Below are 20,367 nucleotides of genomic sequence, written 5' to 3' on the forward strand. Positions count from 1 at the left end.
TCTCCTACTGAGAAAACATTACTGTGCTAGTTAAAAAGAATAAAAGATACAGTTGAAGAGTGAGCTTCTTGTCCCCTTGGAACAAATCCTTGTAAAGATAGCAAGCATTGAATTAAATGGAATGGTAATGGCTTTATGGGAACACAGGACAGAGATGCTTCCTGTAAAATTGAACTTAGTCATCATGAGTTCTAGGGGGGGAAATCATTTTAGATTTATAGACAGGTTACAATGATAAGAGAGTTCCTTTAATGTTACATAATCCTATTATGTTGCTCAAAAGAAGAAACAGGCCTTAAAACTGAAGACCTTAGTTAGAGCGCACCAACTTCTAGCGCTGAAGTGAGATAATCTAGAAAACTCCTCTGTGAACAGAAGGCCAAATTATAGCAGCATGCGAAATGCCACCCGGGTACTCGAAGGTCTCTCGGGGTGAAAGTGGCTCTCTCAGAATGCAGCTTTAAGCATCTGAGCCTGACATCTATATTTTAAATTCTACTAGAGGAAGTTCGCAGACCAACAGTTCTCACTGTCAATTTAGTTAATCTCTGCAAATCTGTTATTTCTTTTGTGCAAGGTACCAGGGATGGAACTTAGGGATTCTTATTGACAGGACAAGCTTTGTACTACACTGGCCCTCGGGCTTCTAAAGGAAATGTCCTTGGCAGTGCAAGCTGGACACATCCCCTTCCAGGCAGGACACAGCGTTTGGGTTCTTGCCCTCAGCTTGTGTTCAGCAAACCCACTTTGCAGATCAACATGGTGAGGCTCCGTCATGTAAAGCACCTGTGTGGTCATGGAACGTTCAGTAGGAAACGAAGAACTGAAACCCGGGTCTGCCTGGCCGGCCCGAAAGCCTGCGATTGTAACTTTTTTTGTCTCCCCACCCCCTTTCATAGGCTTCCTGATTCACTTTCCCGTACAGTGTCGGAGAATAAGCATTTTCCAAATTATACTTATTATGCAAAACTTCATTTCCTGTTTTATTCTAAAGCTATTTGCTTAGTACGTCAGAAGTTTTTTTTATGAATTAGTGTTCCGTGAATCTGTTAAAAAAAAAAAAATGCCGGGGTTGGGGATTTAGCTCAGTGGTAGAGCGCTTGCCTAGCAAGCGCAAGGCCCTGGGTTCGGTCCCCAGCTCCGAAAAAAAAGGAAAAAAAAATGCCTTGGTTCTCTAAAGACCCCAGTTGCTTCCCGTTCTTGTCTCTTAGGATCCCACCATCTTTGACTGTTGCTCCTTTTGTCTGTTTTAGTGGCTTTTTAATAACTGCCACCTCTTCAACCCTCATCCCCAAGAATTTCTGTATATGAAACTTTGTCCCTCTGGCCTTTCCCGTGAGGGCAGAAGTAAAATGGTGAGCTGCTTCTCTCTTCAGCTGTCTGAGGACCATTGGTAATGGTGGAAGCCGCAACGATCTTTAAGCTCTCAGAAAGTGCAGAGACAGTCTATGTGCTTTAGCAAATGTAAAAGCATTCCCCTTTGCAAGTGTAAAAAGGAATATTTTAATGACATCAATGAACTAAATGTCATTCAGTTTGAACAAAAAAGTGGCTAAAATGGTAAAAAAAAAATTAGCACTTCAAGATCACAGTAATGTGCTGGAATGAATATAAAGAAGATAAATCTTAGCATGTTGAAGCCATGCTTACCTGGCTATTCAAGTAAGAAGTGCATCAGTATTTGCAGTAAGGGGGGATGGGAAGAGCAGGAGGAGGAAGAGGAGAGGAAGAGGAAGAGGAGGAAGAGAAGGAGATGAGGCAGAAGAGGATGAAGAAAAGGATGATGAAGAAGATGAGGAGAAGGAAAGGATGAAAAGGATGAAGAAGGAGGAGGAGGAGGAGGAGGAGGAGGAGGAGGAGGAGGAGGAGGAGGAGGAGGAGAAAGAAGGAGAAAGGAAGAAGAAGAAGAAGCAATTAGAAGAAGAAAAGGAAAAAAGGCAGCAGCCAATTATAAGAAAAGGAAAAAGGCCCATATGTCAATAATTTGCTAACAACATCAGTTGTCATTTTTTTTAAAGGTTATGTCATAGGTCTATATAACAAATAAGGAAGAAAGACTTACTAACAGAAAAGTTAGTTTTAAAGCTCATATCAACAGAGATTTGCTAGACACCCTCAGGTCAACTCATCCCTGATCCGTGCATCCCAAGTAGACAGCCTGCCCAGAAGCCTGCAATGTCTTCATTGAGCTGAAAGAGAGGGTCCCTAATTGGGGGCAGCTGTGACCACAGCCCTAATTAGCCAGCATCCCAAGCTGCTGGCAACCTGGCCATGACTTAATCCAGCCCGTTGTCATGGTGCGTTGCCTTTATAGAATGACATTAATCTGTTAGGACCCTTTTGTTCCTGTGTCCTCACCTAGGGCTTCTCACATTTCAGTGAACACAGGCATAAGAGAGAGTTCTTTGGCCCTTGTGGCATGAGGTATGTGTGACAGATGGGTAACCACGCAGTCTGAGGCATTTTTCATTTTTATCACAGCGATTTCATGTATTCTACTTTCTTTTATTTTCCCATAAATCATGAAGGTCTCTGAGAAAAATTATACAGATCGCAGGAATTATACAGATCCCCTTTTCTCCCAGCCTCTCTTTCATGTTGGAAGTGAGTACAGAAATGATCCTACCACTCGTGATAGCCCAGAATTCTTGGGGGGACGGAGAATAACTTTACTATTAAATCTTTTAAGTCAATCTTGAGGACTTTTTTTTTTTAACCATAAAATATGAAGTTTTGTAAAGAACTGTTTCTGGACTCTTGGGTCAGGTTTGTATGCCAGGTTGGGGATCAGGCGGGATGGGGCTTCAGAATACCAGCCGTGTGATGACAGGCAGGCTACTGTCTTTCTGTTTCCGTTTGTTCGTCTGCAAACCTGGTATAAGTACAGTAACACTCCAGCCCTGAGAGTGTTATGTAACAAGAGGCGATGAGTCTAAAGCTCTTAGACCCAAGCCTGGCACATAACAGACGTTCAATAGGCCCTTACCATTCTAAGGGGATTTACTGGTGCAAGTACTAAGAGGAATTTATTTACCACTCTTCTTCTGTTTTGAGGAACGCTGTAATAGTGGTTTTTTTTTTTTTTTTTTTTTTTTTGGAACTGGGGACCGAACCAGGGCCTTGTGCTTGCTAGGCAAGCGCTCTACCACTGAGCTAAATCCCCAACCCCTGTAATAGTGTTTTTATGCGTTTACTCCAAGTGAACTACTGAGAGTAGATCAGAGTTAAAACAGTTCCGGTTGTGACGTGAGTTGTTTGGTACCTGTAATCCCAGACTGGCCATGCAGGAAGCTCGTGGCTTTAAACTGTAGAGAAAAGAAGGCTGGCTAATGGCAGCAAGCATAGTAACACCAATTTTGAGTATGAAAAATTGCTCTTATCTATAAATTCGCACGCATCCTCCTCCACCCCCTGCCCATGTGCCTCCGTGTAGAGGAATGCGCTGAGTTCCGTCATAATTCTTCAGAAGCTGCATACAGGCAAGAACAGGCTGCTGTCTGCTCACCAGCAGGTGGGAAGGGTAAACATTTGCCTCATGCGATGTCTAAACCAGGACTGCTCAGAGGAGAAGGAGTCGGATGCAGATGACACATTCGGGGATATGTGAGAGCAACGTTTATTTTGGGAGGCAGGAGTAGATGCCAGCCACATAGAGGGGACCCAGCTGATGGAGTGGAGCACTAGAGACCTGAAGGCAGAGAGATGGGGGAGTGACATGTAGGTGTAGCTTCTCCCGTAGCATGGAGGATGGCTTGAGCACAGTGAGCAGTCTCTGAGAGATGGCCGAGCTACATTTGTGAAAGGTGCAGGACAAAGGTCTTAGCTGATACAGGTCAACACACTCTAATAGTGATAGCCACGTATGGGAAGGTCAGAAGGGCACAATGAATGAAGAGGCAAAACAGCACACTTCATAATCTCCCATTTAGCCCTACATCTTATGAGTGGTGCATGGCAATGTCGTCCCACAAAACACCGCTAAAGAGGCCATTAATCCCACATGCGTAGACATACCCTAGGTGGATATCTATCGTCTTCCGTAATCTCTCTCTACTCTTAAGCTTTGAGACAGGGTCTCAGTGAATGGGAAGCTCCCGTTTGTCTTGTCTAGCTAGCCACATAGTCAGCTGTACCCACCTCCCCAGTACTGGGGTTACAGGCATGCTCTACTGTGCCTGGCTTTTCATATAGGTATCCCCAGGTCAGTGTTCCCCTGCTTGCGTCATGGGTACTGTACGAAGTATTCTTTTCTCCAATTCGCAGGCTTGGGTTTCCAGCCAACCTGTGGAAGAGCTAGGCCCCTGACATCCTCTCTTCCAGCTAAGACATTTGAGAATTGGATACAGTTCCGATCAAAGACACACATACACACACACACACACACACACACACACACACACACACACACACACACACACACACTCCTACCTGTGTGGGCACAGGCTTTGTAAAGGTTTTCTGTAGAGACAACTTTCTTGGGACCACAAACAAAACGCTATTGCTGTTTGATATTTTTCAGATTCCCAACTTAATTTGTTCAGCATGGAGAGCTCTTCAGATCAACTGCAGAGCACAGTGATAACAAGTTAATTCTGGGCAGTCAGGTCCTTCAGGGAATAGAAGAAACAGCCTATGTTGTCACGTGTAGCTCACATCTACATGTTAAACTTTTCCCGTCTTAACTGCACAGTTGCACTGCCAATGTTGCAGCAGTGAGCAGATCTGAGAAGTACAGAGGAAATCCCGAAACAGGGTCCCTTAGTGGTGGTTCTCAACCAATGGGTCACAACCTCCTGTCGGGGGTGGGTGTAATGACCCTTTTCACAGGGGTCACTTAAGATCATTGGAAAATACAAATATTTACAGTGTGATTCATAACTAGACAAATTACAGTTATGAAGTAGCACCATAAAAACTTTTATTGCTATGGGTCACCACAACATGAGGAACTGAAAGGGTTTTAGCATCAGGAGGGCCGAGAACCAGTCTTGGATAAAACATTCTCTTTCTATTTTGCTAGTTCACTTTTGCCTCTACCATGAATATTTGATTACCAATTAAATTATTGGAAGGAATGAACATATCGCGTTATGTTTTGGTATGAGGCGGAGGAAAACTTAAGTATTTTGTATGGCTGTCACCAGTTTTTTCCAAGTGTGTGACATATAAACTATAGACAACAGAAAAGCAGAAGGAGACTTTTAAAATACTCTCAGCATACCTGCTGTAATCTTTTAGAACTTTTTCTTCTTGTTCGACTGTTTGTCTCTGTTAATGCATTACTAAGGGCGTAGACATGTTCCTGTGATGTTAACCAAGTTTAGGAAGAAATAAATTTAGGAAGAGTCTGCTTAGAACCAGCTCCGTCATTAGATCATTTTAGAGTGTGAGGCTTTTACATTCTTAGGAACACTTACAGAGCAAAATTATGAGCTGTGGTAGACCAGACCCAAATATATCATGGCCAAGATGCTCTGGACACCCACATTTAAAACATTAACTTGACATTGAGTTTGCCTTCAATTATCTTTAAATTTACAGGCCATTTACTCTTAGAAGAATTGAAAAACGAGATTATTTTTTTCAGTTTCAAGATTCAAATATTTAGTTAAAGATGCTGACTCTAATTTTTTTCAACCAGCCCTGGGCTTATAGTTTATTCCTATTAGAAAGCAGTTGGTGAAGTAATTTAGAGTTTAAAATTATATTTTTATTTTCTCTTATGAGACTGAGTGGATTACCTGCATGGATGTATGCACACTATGTATATACAGTGCTTTCAAGTATCAGAAGAAGGCGCCAGGTTTCCTGGAACTGGAGTTATGTACAGAGAGTTGTGAACCACCATGTAGGTACTAGAAACTAAATCAGGTCCGCTGCAAGAGCAACGATCGCTCTTAACGACTAAGCCCTCTCTCCAACACTAATTAGCTTTTTAATGAAATAAATAGTATTATATCATTAGAATAAAGCACATGTCTGAGAGACACATTTAAATACAATCCACTTCCAATTAACTATTTTAAACATCCCTGGCTAAAATTACCCTGCTGAAAATTGCCTCTGGATGAATGAGAAAGCACACAAAACATCAGGGCTCAAATAATTGCTTTGAAGTTTTATGAAAGATCTGAGGAACATTCGAGGCTGTTGATCTAAAATCACAAGGAAGGATTTATATTGTCTTGATGTCCTTTATGTCCTGGAATTTGGGCTCTTCTAGGTGTGAGCATTGCTAGTTTCTCTTGTGGTTACCATTAGCAGTAGTACTCGTCAGTCAAGGATGCAGTCACATGCTCCCTTTGGGGACCATGATTTTGCTTCTCCATCCACACTGTGGATGATTGTTACTCAGTTTCTTAAGAACTGACCCCTGATAAGGTAGATATCCTTATGTCTTAAATGTCATCCATGCCATGGAGAACACACACAGGACAAATAGAATACTTAGGAATGCAAAATGAGAGAGCAGATAGGAATAGCATCTTCTGTGAGACTTGGAAGGGCCTGACACACAGAGAGAAATTAAAAGTAGTTGCAAATAGTGTCCTCATGGGTACACATTTATTTATTCATCCAGGTCAGTTGGGGAAGCAGACATATTTAAGACCTTATGTATAAAGGCCTTTGCCTCTGTGCATTGTGTGCCTTCTCATAAGGGAAGGGATGTTTGCCCTCCCTTAGGGGCTATTTGGTTAGGACATGCAAGATATAGACCTAACAGGATTAGCCCCCAAAGTCAAGGTTATGGCATTAACCTACTTAACAATTTCAGTGTAACACTTATCATAATTAAAAGACAGCAAGGGTGGTTCTTGATCAATTTCTCTTCACAACTGTAAACTTGCCTAAATTATTAAGTGAGGAGTGAATCAGTAGCATAAGGTGAGTGTGCCTGTAACCAGAGTGGGAGGGGAACATTAGGTCCATGTTAGCCTGGGCTATATAGGAAGGTCTTGTCTCAAAAGGGAAAGGAAAAAATAAAAGCTCCTTAAGGTAACTGGAGATGCAGCTCAGTGATAGCCTAGTTCCCTGGTACATGTGTGGCCTGGGTTCATCCCCAGGACTTCAGGGCAAAAGAAAAATGCAACTCACCAAAAGTTGGAACCTTCTATTTCATGTCAGAAAGACCAGATGAGGAAGGCACAGAAGCAAAGAGAAAACCAAGGCTTCCTTTTCTCCTTTCTCTGCATACGTTCTCTTATAAATAGTGTAGGTATTTGCATGTACTTATGACTCATTAAACCGTCTCAAGTTTTCTTGAAGGCTTTTCCCCTAAGATGTCAGCAGATGCCTTCTAAGAACAATATTCTTTTTCATGACCATAGTGCAGTAATCCCACCAGAGAAACTCAACCCTTGTACATTATTTTTATTTGGGTTTCCGTAATAATTCCAATGATGTCCCCCTCAAGTGTGCTTCATAGAGTAGCTCCACTTTTGATTGATAACTCACGTTAAATCTCCTTTTAGTCTAGCCTGGCTTCGTGGTTGTCATTAGTTGCTCACAATATTGAATATTAAAGGCTTAAAACAATTTTATGGAATAGCCCTTATTGACTAGATCAGTGTGAGAGAGAGAGTGTGTGTGTGTGTGTGAGAGAGAGAGAGAGAGAGTGTGAGAGAGAGAGAGAGAGAGAGATTTCAAGACTGTAAAGAAATAAGAAATAAAGACTAAGGCTGGAGAGATGGCTCAGTGGTTAAGAGCACTGACTGCTCTTCCAGAGGTCCTGAGTTCAAATCCCAGCAACCACATGGTGGCTCACAACCATCTATAATGGGATGTCCTCTTGTGGTGTGTCTGAAGGTAGTGATAGTGTGCTCACATATATAATAATAATAATAATAATAATAATAATAATAATAATAATAATAATAATAATAATAATAATGACTAAAGAGAGAAGGTGAAGAAGAAAGAGATAGGAGAGAAAAGGATAAGGGGAAGGGAGGGAAAAATTTGACATTTACTCCAGGAGAAAATATTTATGCAAATGAGAAACAATAGTTTTATAGTTTGTGTTCAGACTTTTTTGCTGATTTCGAAAGCAAATACCTGGAGTGGTTAAAAGAGGGAACACAGACTTGCTAGGTTTAGGTATCTCTAACTAGTGGGACATTTTGTTTACTAAAGCAAGGGACTAGACCTTGAGAATTTTGGTAGAGTTTCAACTTTAATTTAAAATCCAGCTGCAAACCTCCTTTTAGATACATAAATGCAACAAGTTATTCTTCTTAATAAGTACGAACTAGTTTCTTTGTTGCCACTCGACTCTCTCCTGTTGGTTTCTTCTAAACCTTTCAGCAAAGTCAGACAATTAGAAATGACCTTAAACAAAGCTAATGGAGACAAATACAGGTGTTTGTCAGAAATATTAGAATTTTGTGTTTTTAAAACTTCCGGAGCAGAGAACCATATCTCACAAGTAAAAGCTCTGTGAAATTTGTTCAGAAAGCCAGTCTAACTTTGAGGCTGTCAGAAAAGGAAAAGAAAAGAAAAGAAAAAGAAAGGAAAGGGAGGAAAAACAGAAAGAAAGGGAGGGAGGGAGGGAGGGAGGAGGAGGGAGAGAGAGAGGAGGAGGGAGGAGAAAAGATGGGTACTGGTTGGTAGGGGAAACACAAAACAAGACCAATATAACCTTCAAGTACTGAAACTTGGGAGCATCTGGGTAAGTTTCCTAACCTGCTCCTGTGTCTGCAACATTATGTTCCTGATGCTCTACCAGCCACCAAATAAACGAGGGGGGGGTGCTTAGAGGGGGTACTGTTAAGAAATGGCAGCAATCAAAGGTTTTAGCTTTCAGTTCCTGGACTCTCTTCTGACAGTTTTGAGGTTTGCCTTATAAGAGCTGAGCTGTAGCAAAACAAAGAGCCTAAGAAGCAAGGTATCCACTTCCTGTTCCTGAGTAAGGCGACCTTGATTGTGTCCCTGGACTCTCTTTACCCAGGGAGTAATTATGCCCTGGGTCAGTGAGGCAGAATCTCATTTACTTGGTTTGTTTTCTGGGATTTCCTGTTAATTCCTGAACTGAGCAGAGAGGTAGACTTTGTCATCCCACCTTTGCAAGACTCAGCGGAAACTATGAGCTGTTGAGGTCTCGGGTTCTGTGGTGGTTGATCATTAAATAAGTCTGTGTGTGTAGATAGAAAGCCATCTTTTTCTTCTTTCATTAAAAATGTTTTATTATAAAAACTCAAGTATACCCTGTAGACCTTTATAACAAGCCGTCACTCAGCTTCTCGGTCGTCTGTTTTCATATTTATGCTCCTTTATTACTAATCATCACCATATGATTTTTATCTATACATATCATAGCACATATATATATCGAAATTACATGTATATTTTGCAGGATAACATAAAGTATCCTGCACAAATGGAAGCATAATTTTGCTATTCACAGCTTTTGTTCTGAAGAAACGCTAAGTGTATGCAGTGCCCAGGGTGTGGTGGTGCTGGTCCTCTGGAGCAGTCAGTCACTATCTCTGGTGTAGACACCACAGGTCTGCTCAGGAGCGATACTGCTGAAGGTCTTCGAATCTTGCCGAGAACAGCTTTGTGGGTGGGGACGACACCTTTGATGCTTAGTGAGATGAGCCCAATGATAGTTTCTACAGATGCCAGAACCAAGAGGGGGAAAAAATAGTGTTTACTTTCAAGTCAGTAATTTATAAAATTCATTTACTGAAAAATGTATATGGTAGTCCCAATACCTTCCTACAGAGGTTAGGCTAGTGCGTGATACGGAGCCATGAAGGTGCTCTGAAGAGGAAAAGTGTGGTTCATGCCTCTCGTAGCACTAAGTCATTAAATCATGCGAGTAGCTACTAAGAATGTGGTTTTAGAAATGAGCTTTTCACCCAGGTTCTATACCAGCCTCTTTTCATGCTTCGTTTTTATTTATTTATTTACTTATTTATTTTAATTTGGACATTTTATTTTTCTTCTAATTTTTGGGATCCATTTTGTTCCACTCATTTAAATTAATTCACATATATTATACATCCATTAATTAATATATTAATAATTAATAATTAACGCAACACATTAATAATTAATATAACGATAATTATAATTACTATTATTAGTAATTGCTAATTAATAATTAATATTTATGATATTAATAATTAATATAAAACTTTGATAATGGGACCTGATCAAGCTCCTCCAACATGTTTCCTTTTGAAAGGCCTGGTGATCACAGCTTCTTTTCCTCCTCCCTTTCTTTTTTTTCCAGCACTGCCTCCCAGATTGAAAGAGATGAAGAGCCAGGAGTCAGCTGCAGGCTCCAAGCTTGTGCTCCGGTGCGAAACCAGCTCCGAGTACTCCTCACTCAGATTCAAATGGTTCAAGAACGGGAACGAGCTGAACCGCAGAAATAAACCGGAAAACATCAAGATACAGAAGAAGCCGGGGTAAGTAAGACGCCTTTCGTAGCAGAATCCGTGCCGATAGCGTAGGGCCAAAGAGGACAGAAAATTACGAAGACCCCAGTTGTGGATTTACCGTGACACACGAGGTATGGTGAACCGAAGGAAGGAATTTTGATTGTAGAGTAGCCAGACATTGTCTTATCAGGTAGAAAAGAACTTGGGAGTTTGCGATTCTAACGACTTTTGGATGAAGAAATGGGACCCAAAGAGAAAACTGTATGTAGGAAGTCGGATGGGGCTGGGCGGGAAGAAAAGGAAGAAGGAGTTAGTGGCAGGTACAGTAATCCTCACAGAAGGTGAAATTCAGTCTCCTTAAATGATGTTTTAGTGTTGATGTCTAATGCACTTAAAATGCCAACTTCGTTATAAAGCTCAACAATTACCTTGATTTATGGGATACAGTGAGTTTGGACTATTTTTTCAAAGGGTTAATACATATAATTATGTTTTATAATAAGATATTTTAGCTAACAATGAAAGGTCCATCAACATTATAGCAGATTTAGACAATGTGGTTATCTTTGCAATCAAAGAACCTTACGTTTTCTTCCTCCTTGAGCATGGCCGTGTTTGCAGCATGACATGACACTTGTGACAACTCAGTGGCTTTGTTAAATGTCTCCTCTGAGTGAAGGCAGTTTCTACTCTCCCAACAGTCTCTGTCTTAATCTATTTCCTTCTTTACGAATCCCTTCCACAGGGACGGAAATACATTTTGAGGAAACTGGGGAAGGGGATAAGCTGTTACATGTTTTTTGCTTATAAGCTGTTCATTAACCAACATGATGCCTTTAACGTGGTTGTCATCTCTGAGAGGTTTTATTCACTCCCATCTGAGAAGACTGCTGAAGAGGCAGGTTTGATAACGACATCAACAGCAGAGGAAAGCCCACCTCCTCTCTTTGGATTGCATAAGCTGTAAACCAAAAGTTGCGACACACGCATGAGCAAAGTGGCAGCACAAAATGGCTCTAAGGAGAATGTAATCGAACGTTATCAAACTGTTTAATTACTCAGATGACAATAATTAGGGATTGTTTCCTAGTTCTTATGGCTTTATTAATTGTGCCATTTTTCTCTTGTTACTGATCATGTCAGCAAGATCTGTTGATTTGGAAATATGTTAACAGGTGAGACGAGAGACTGCAGATCACATTGTGCATCGGTGGTATTTCAGACACAATATCAATGGCCAAAACACCTGAAACAATTTTTTTTGACATACTGATGTGTAGAAACAACAGTCGTACTGGATAGTTGTTAGCACATACCTTTAACCATAGCTCTCCAGAGCGGAGGCAGGCTGAGGCAGGCAGATCGTCAGTTCAAGGCCAAACTGGTCTTCAGATCAAGTTCCAAGGCAACCGGGACTACACAGAGAAACCCTTTCTAACCATTTCATTAAAAAAAAAAAAGAAGAAAGAAAGAAAAGAAAAAGAAACAACAGTGTTCCAACATACAGTAAAAGCATTTGTGTAGTTGGCTTATGATGGTTAATTTTGTAGGTTGGAAAACTAAGAGTCCAGCCTAGTGCGCACCTGTAAGCCTAGACCGGAAGACTGAGAGAGCAAGATCACCACAAGTCTGAGGCTAGCTGAGCTACATAGCAGGAGTCTGTCTAGAAACAAACTGAAAAAAAAAATGGAAAGAAAAATTGAGGGTCAAATGGATTGTGCTTTACCTGGAGACATGGCACTTGTAAAAAGCTCACTATTTTTTTTTTTTTAATTTCTTATGCCCCACTCTGTCTTTGGAAGCGGGAACCAGGAACCATGGAGAAAGGAGGCACAGCAGAAGAGTTGAAAAGATAATGATTGTGAAGCTTAAGACAAAACCTACTTGTTAGATTACTGGATTGAACCGGTTTTGCTGTCCTGATTTCATCAATCGGACAAATTAAGTTATAGATACATACCACGTGGTCTTTCATTCATAGCTGTGAGCTGGCCCAACAATAGCAGGAGTATTTAAGAGTTTGTGAGGGGCTTCATGCCAGCAACGTAGCCAAATCAAAGAGGGAGATGGCCTCATCCTCGTGCACAGGCTGTCCTGAATTTGTGTAGAGATGATCTAATTTAATCCTAGTAAAACATGGGAATTTGAGACTGCGCACTGAAACACCCTGTTGGAGTGATTTGGGGAGCAGAAATTTTTTGAAGCGCATGTATACTCCATCTCATAGGCGGAAAGAAGCAAATAAAATTGAGTAAATAAGATGAGGGGAAAAAACCCCAAATGTGAGAAGACTAACACAGTGTGCTTCTGAAGGGGGCACGTGTGCGCTTAAAAGCTTAACCGGTTGCCTGGCTTGAGTAACAGGTAAAGTAAAGTGCCATTAGCATTCAGGAAGGTGCATTCATATTGGCGGCATAGGTCCAGACAGCTCTGAGCACTGTCTACATACTAATATAACTCCCACAATATCCGAAAGGCCAATGTTCAGAAATTACTCGCTTTAATTCCAGCCTTGCTGCAAAGAAGTAAATGGGAAGAAATGTATTCAGGCCATGTGACTGTAAATTACCCTTGGCATGCATGTGTGCTCGAGCGCGCACACACACACACACACACACACACAGTTCATATATTTGAGCTAAAAATAAGGCCTGCTTTGTATAGCGTATACGGCTGCTTCGGAGAAGATCACCTGATTATTTTTCACAGTCAGACAACTTGTCATTTCTGAAGCTCTTTAAAAATAGTGTTGTCAGATTTTGGAGTAGCTAAAAAAAGAAATCTAAATTTAACATTAGCAAAATGCTGTGGCATATTAGTCCTGTAAACAAACAGAATGGACATTATTATTATTATTATTATTATTATTATTATTACATTGTTTAAAACGCAATCACCCTCGAGAATGAATTTATGCCAGTTTCTTTCTGTGGGTCTTAATGCTAATAAATAAACCGAGAATTTAAATAGGTCAGTAGTCCCTAATGTTCATGTTATTTCATATGACTATTATATGAAGTCAAGAATACAGAGGTTGGCATTAGTTCAAGCTATCCATAAAATCTCTTGTCATTTTTCATGTTTAAATATAAATAATACTAGGTACCTAGACCCCATGACTAGGAATATGTTTCAGTGGTTAGCTGGTCACGTGACTTAAACTTACTCTCCTGCTGTGAACAGCTGAGCAGAGGGGAATTTTCATTCGAGGTGTAGGATTTCCCTGGGAGTCTGTTTCCATCAAATGTTGACTCCTTCAGTCCTTAGTCTAGGCCTTTTCCTTCTTTTATTATCTGATTGTTCATGGCAGCCAAAATTTCCCTTTAATCCCTTAGTGTTATGAAAAGACTTCACAGCAATATATAGTTTCAATCATTGTGTAAACTCATCTCCCCCTTGAACTCTGTCTCTCCTTAAGAAACAACTTTCCTGCATGTTCTCCCTGTGAGTTCAAATTTACATTTAAGCCTTTGTTTGTTTTAATTGGTAAGCCACGTGTGGGACCAATCGAAAGAAATGGAAACCACTCTGTGTTGTGCATCTATTTATTCTGTTCTTGTTGTCTGTGCCTGGTGGGTGATTTGGATCAAGGAAAGTAGTTGAAGGCTTTTGGCATGTCAGATTGGCCTCGCTGAAATATCTGTTCTGGATTAGCCTTGTGAAAGGCAAATTTCTATTTCTTGTCTGTTTCACTCACACATGTTTATGTAACCCTCATTTTGTTTCAGCTTTTCATTGCAGCTCATATTTTAATTTGGGTTGGAAGTGGTTTTGCTTATTCAAAACCCTTTTGAAGATTTTACAAGTCATCTGCTTTGGGGCTGGTGAGGTGGCTCAGTAGGCAAACAGGTGCTTGCCACCAAGTTGGCTGACCTGTGCTCAGCCCCAAGAACCCACATAAGGGCAGAAGGGGAGAGCCAGATACCACAGGTTGTCCTCTGGCTATCACACATGAGTGGTGGGAAGAGTGTCCCTTCACACACAGAGAGATAGATGGATGGATGGATGGATGGATGGATGGATGGATGGATGGATGGATGGATAGATGGATGGATGTTCTATTGTTTTCAGAGGTCATATTTTGGATGAAGAGCTTTATATCAGAAAAGTTTATATACAGTCTCCTTCTTAGCCACTCAAGCACTTTGGCAGGCCATTGGAGTGCTGTATAAGGAATCCCAATTTCCTTATACACAGAGTAGTCATTTTGTATGGTTTATGTCCTCATTTCAGTATGGGTATCTTGCTCTATCTTGTCTAAGAAGTTCCCGTTTTCCTTCTGCACCCTTCTCACAGAAAGCAGGTTGACATCTGAATCATACTTGAAGACATGCATACACACACACACACACACACACACACACACACACACACACACACACACTCATGAGCTGCATAAATGGAGACTTTGTAAGAGTTTCTTTGGCAAATGGCTCTCCGGTCTTGATTCTCTCTATGAGAACACCAAACTCTTTCCTAGATTCCCAATCTGGTTCTGGATCACCAAGATTCTCCTTTGTAAGACTACCTGATATTTCCCCTTTTCCCTACAATGCTCGGTTTTCATAGGACACTCAGTCACTCTCAGTCGGGTGATCTATTTAAATAATTGCCCATGCGACATTCAGAGGGCTTGCTTGTGGGACTTGTTCCTTTAACAGAATCCTTTCTCTTGTTAGGATTTCTAGAGTCTCTCCAGTTGTAGTCACCTTCTTCTAATGTCCCCGAGTTAATGGTATTTTTCATTGGATGTCACGCCAAAATACATTTCAGCGTTCCAGCTGTGACCCAGCCAGTTCACGATGTCCTAGGACTTGTAGCCAACTTGATTTGTACTCTGCGTGAGCAGTAATTTAACCCAAGAGTAGATGCATTTTTCCTTCATTTCTTACTCAGTTTTTAAGAAATAGCTTCTTTAAAAGGCCGGTATTAAAGAAACCCTTGCCTCTTTTGTATTTCTACACCAGTTTCTGAATCTGATTGTATCTGTTACAAATCTTCATGAAGCTGAGTCTTGGTCTTGGACTATTGGTGTTCTATGCTAGACTCCCAGGGATGTTCTCTACGGTAGTGATTGTATGGCCACTTCTAATGCCTGGAAATGCACCCCAGGGCTTGTACGAAACTACCAAGAAGTATGTACTTATATAAAGAAACCTGCTTTCCATTGTTTCATGGAATATTTTTTCTGAACACAGAATAGTACATACACACACACACACACACACACACACACACACACACACACACACACACACACACACCACACACCACACACAATCCCTCTGTCTATCATAGCATTTGATTACATTACTTGGGTTTGTGTTCCAGGAAGCATGGCCCAGGCTTATTAGAAGAATTTAGATTTTAAAAGTATCATTTTAAAGATTATGCCAACTGGAAATTTAATTACCTTGTTTCTTATAGTTCAATCCAGTTCAATAGTTAAAATATTAAATTGTGCAGGGTCAAGAAAGAAGTCTTTATATACCAGGGTAAGATTGTTCCTAGATTTATAAATTGGGAAGATTGGGGCTTTTTGGTTCTTGTACAGCCTTGAAATATTGCTCTAGTTGATTTCCAGAATTTTGGGGCTTAAAATAAAAAGTCCCTGAGGTTTTTTGTTTATTTGCTTGATTTTTTTTTTTTTAGGAATTAATTCTTCCTCTGATATAAAAGATGAGGATATTTTCTAATTTGCTTCATAATTTGCTGTAATAATTTGCTTCATAATTTCACAAATCAGACATCAAAATTCTTTCAAAAACTTTGCTGTACTTTTAGCTAAAAATTTTTATTGCAATGTTTATGCTTACAGGGTTTTTTTTTCTTTGAAAGTATCTACCATGAGGCAAACTTATCACAGACAGGCCAACTGTATAGGAAGTGGATTATCCATTGGGAAATGTATACTTGAGTTTCCTAAAGCTGGCCCCATATCAGAGGAGCCTGAGAAGCAGTGTCGTAACATTGTTACACTTGAATACTCTTACTTATTTTTAGCATGGAGTATCTATCTACTTGTGAAGATGTATGCTGTCTTACAGAGATACTTTAGGGAAACTTTTCTTTGAATAGCCTCTGTAGTTAATGTGTGGCTATCCCCCACACAGTTCTTGCTAGTCCCATTACTTAGATACACAATGCTCTCACTAGTAAATCTTTCTGATAGTTTCTTCTGTGGCCTATTATTTTCCAGAAGTATGACTAGGTGTGCTATGTGAAAGAAAAGACATTGGCTAGGTTGAGAGATTTTACTGGATGATCAGAGTCTTCTTACTCACATTGAAAGTTCTGAGAAGCTTGAAGGAGGTGGGTGGGTAGAACGTTAATGGTTTCCAAAGTTTTGGAGTGTAGAACCCATTTGTTATGGTTCCCCTGTCCTCCACCCCTAACCCCAAACTTGTAAATTTTACTATTGATTTTTTTGGGCATTACAACCAATGGAGGTAACTTTTCAGCCAATGAATTGACCTGGCCATGGCTGCCTGGGGTCTGTATCGCCTAAAACTTTCACTACCCCTTGCACATCACATCCCACTTCCTGCTGACTGCGTTTAAGGATGTCAGGTCCCATGACTGCATAAGCAGGAACATCCAGAAACTTCTCTGATCCATTCATACATGTACCCAGTATTGCTTGAGGATCTATCAGGAATAACACAGTTTATGTTATGCTTTTGTGGGGACACAGGAAGCTTAAAATTATAGACTGTCTGGTCTGAAGTGTATGTAGTATGTCTGGGCAGGAGACATAGTGAGAGAACTGGAATGAAAAAGGTTTGGAACAGTGAGAGTAGAGGTGGCCAGAATCTAGATATGGAGAGAGAACTTCACTTGCATGGTTTGACCCTGAAAAGCCTGACCAAGTGCTGGACACTGAAGGTGGCCTTTGAAGTCAGCTAAGATCATTAAGGTAGAAACGTAAGGCACTCAGTGTGGGGGCAAAATATGAGGGGCACAAGACCGTGAGGTGTGAGTGTGGAATTGTGGATGCTGCTACCTTCTAGGCTAGAGAGGAGGAGGAGTAAAATTTGGAACCAGAGTTTCTACCTGGTGATTGTAGCACGTGGCAAGATGACTATAAAGAATGGAGAAAATAGCAAAGCATTAAAGCAACCACAAATATTGTCACCTTCCCTTCCTGTCCTCTTTTTGTCCCATTGTCCTTGCTACAGGGCATGACTCCCAGATTCCAAGCTAGAATACAGAATCATGCTTTAATAGTCAATGTAAGCTCAGCTCATGCCTATTGCTTGGGAGAATGAGTATCTTAACTAGGGTTTTATCGCTGTGAAGAGACACCATGACCAAGACAACTCTTATAAAAGAAAACTTTTAATTGGGGCTGGCTTACGTTTCAGAGGTTTAGTCCACAACCATCAAGGTGAGAACACGGCATGGGCAGGCAGACATGGGGCTGGAGGAGCTGAGAGTTCTACATCTTGATCTACAGACAGCAGAAGGAGACTGAGTCACATTGGCCAGACTTGAGCATATATCACCTCAGGGCCCACTTCCACAGTGATAGACTTCCTCCAGCAAGGCCATATTTCCTGATACTGCCAGTTCCTTTGAGCCAAGCATTCCAACACACGACTCTACAGGGGCCACAGCTATTCAATCAAACCACCACACCGAGGCAGGAGGTTGCTCAAGTTATCCTTTCTCTCCTGAGTTTCAGGCCAGCCTGGGCTACTATGGGAAACTCCCCAACTTCCACCACATGAAGTCCTTTGCAAACACTGAGCTAATCCTGTTAGCTCTGAGCTTTTGTAACCCATAGACAGCTTAAATTACAGGCCATGTGCAACAGTAAAAGTGACAAAAGTACACATTACAATGTATCCACATTAAAGAAATGGTGAATATCGATTTAATGTTCAGAGGGTTATAAAAGTGTACTACTGTAGCAGGAACATTTATTCCAGGGTTCAGAACAATTCGTGTAGTACTTTGTCCCTGGCAATGGCAGGCTTCAAGGATGATAACTTTTGTTTCTTGTTTCTTAGAATGATAAATCTACCCTATGAAAAATTACCACGTTTCTGAATGTTATCCCACTGAGAAGTTGTGGAGCATTCTTATCTACCATAGATAGCTCATTAAATCTATGAGGCTTATAAGAAAACATTTTAAACATTTTTTTCTTTTCTCAAACCTTTTAATGTTTGAGATTATAATCAAATGATGACATCTCCTTTCCCCAAAGCCTAAAATCTATTTACTCCTTCCCACAATCCTTCAAACCCATAGCCCCCATTGTTCAGTAATTATTACAGGATGCATATATATATGCATAATATATATATATATGTATATATATATATTCCTCTTGGTCAGTCCATGTAATGCTACTTGTATATATGTTCTTCTCAGGGTGAGGATATGTATGAGGGAGGGAGGAAAGAAATTTTGCCAGCTAATTTTAAAGAACTCCAAGGCATAACGTGATTAGCAGTAAGTGGCAGAGAATGATGGTTGTAACCAGAAAGGACCAACCTTATCCACCTATGGGATAAAGGCAACGCTTGGTCTGGCTGAAGCATCTAGCTGAACTGACACAATAGCAAGTGATAGTTTCACGTTATATGCATAGGGTTGGATGGGAGAGTTTGAAAATTCTGAAGCAGAAAAGTGTATGAATTATACCGACCCTAAGGATGGGCTTCGGCCACTCACTTACCCTGCTCTGGTCTCTGTCTCACAGGAAGTCAGAGCTTCGAATTAACAAAGCATCCCTGGCTGACTCTGGAGAGTATATGTGCAAAGTGATCAGCAAGTTAGGAAATGACAGTGCCTCTGCCAACATCACCATTGTTGAGTCAAACGGTAAGACCCTTGCTGTCCTGTTTCTCAGTCTGTGACAGGAGGGATGGAGACGTGGGATAAATTGATGAGTGAAGTCTTATCTTGTACAAAAGGAAAACACGGGAAAAGAAGATAAACATTATTGGCATCTTTTGTGTTCTCTGTCAAGGTCTTTATTGCATGTGATGATATAGATGACATATGTGGACTACGTAGTTATAGAATATATATTATATACACATGCATTCATATATATACATATATACACACATATATATACATATACAGGTACAACAAATGTATTTAGTATATGTATAATGTGTATGTATATGGTATACAAACACATGAATGAATGCATCTACTTTAATTATATGCAAGTCCTGACAAATTTTAGTGTTCCAATATGCGTTTTTAAGTGATTATACCAAACCCATAGAGAGTTAGATACATTGACCTTTTAAGGCTGTTAGTTTTGAAATTAGGAACACCTTAGAGGCAATAAATTTCCTACTTTGCAAAAGCTTATCGTTGAGCTGAGAGCTGATCCAGGGAGGCTTTGCTAAGCAATGAAGGACTCAGAGGAGAAGTACTACCTGCCAATTAACACTTCCCCCAGGTCTCCTAGGACATCAGAGGGTGACAGTTGCTGGCTGTGTCGTCTGTGACTCAGTATCAGGACCTCTGAGGATCATGTCTAGGGGCTGATGATAGTCCGGCAAGGTTTCTTGAAACCTTGGTTCTTTCAAGAACCTTACGTTGCGTTTTGTGGCTTTAAATGATTGTGCATTTTTGCAAGGCCAATCCTGATTTCTCTACTTCTCGGAAGAGATATGGGTCAGGAAAATCCAGGTTCGTGCCTATTCTTCTCTGGCCTTCCAAAGAACATTCCAGAGTGGCATAATCAAATCCATTGCATTTCATTTTAGATACTTAGCTCTTTTGGGAGAAAAGGAAAATCCACAAAAAGTAGTTTCAATCACTAATTTTAGAAACCTTGCTTATGATAGTTCAAATGTGAGTGCCATTTAAAACATAAATGAGCAAATACAATGTCGCTTTGTAGTCAATCCAGATTAGTCAGGGTGTTCGGCTATTATTACTTTATTTCACATGAAGTTTTATAGAATTGGTGCACAAAATTCAAAATTTAAGGTTTCATGAACTTCAG

At 40.5% G+C, this 20,367-nt stretch overlaps 1 protein-coding gene across 13 annotated transcripts in view; it reads left to right on the top strand.

Moving 5' to 3' along the window:
- Nrg1 (neuregulin 1) overlaps window positions 1-20,367 on the top strand; it is a 185,314-nt gene that overhangs the window by 33,395 nt on the left and 131,552 nt on the right. For all 13 annotated transcript variants that reach the window (XM_032918885.1, XM_032918882.1, XM_032918883.1 and 10 more), the window contains exons 2-3: window positions 10,238-10,415; window positions 19,099-19,220. In XM_032918885.1, the coding sequence (XP_032774776.1) occupies window positions 10,238-10,415; window positions 19,099-19,220 (300 nt within the window). The remainder of the gene's footprint in view (window positions 1-10,237; window positions 10,416-19,098; window positions 19,221-20,367) is intronic.

Source organism: Rattus rattus, chromosome 13 (genome assembly GCF_011064425.1).
Source record: "Rattus rattus isolate New Zealand chromosome 13, Rrattus_CSIRO_v1, whole genome shotgun sequence".
Classification (NCBI taxonomy): Eukaryota; Metazoa; Chordata; class Mammalia; order Rodentia; family Muridae; genus Rattus; species Rattus rattus.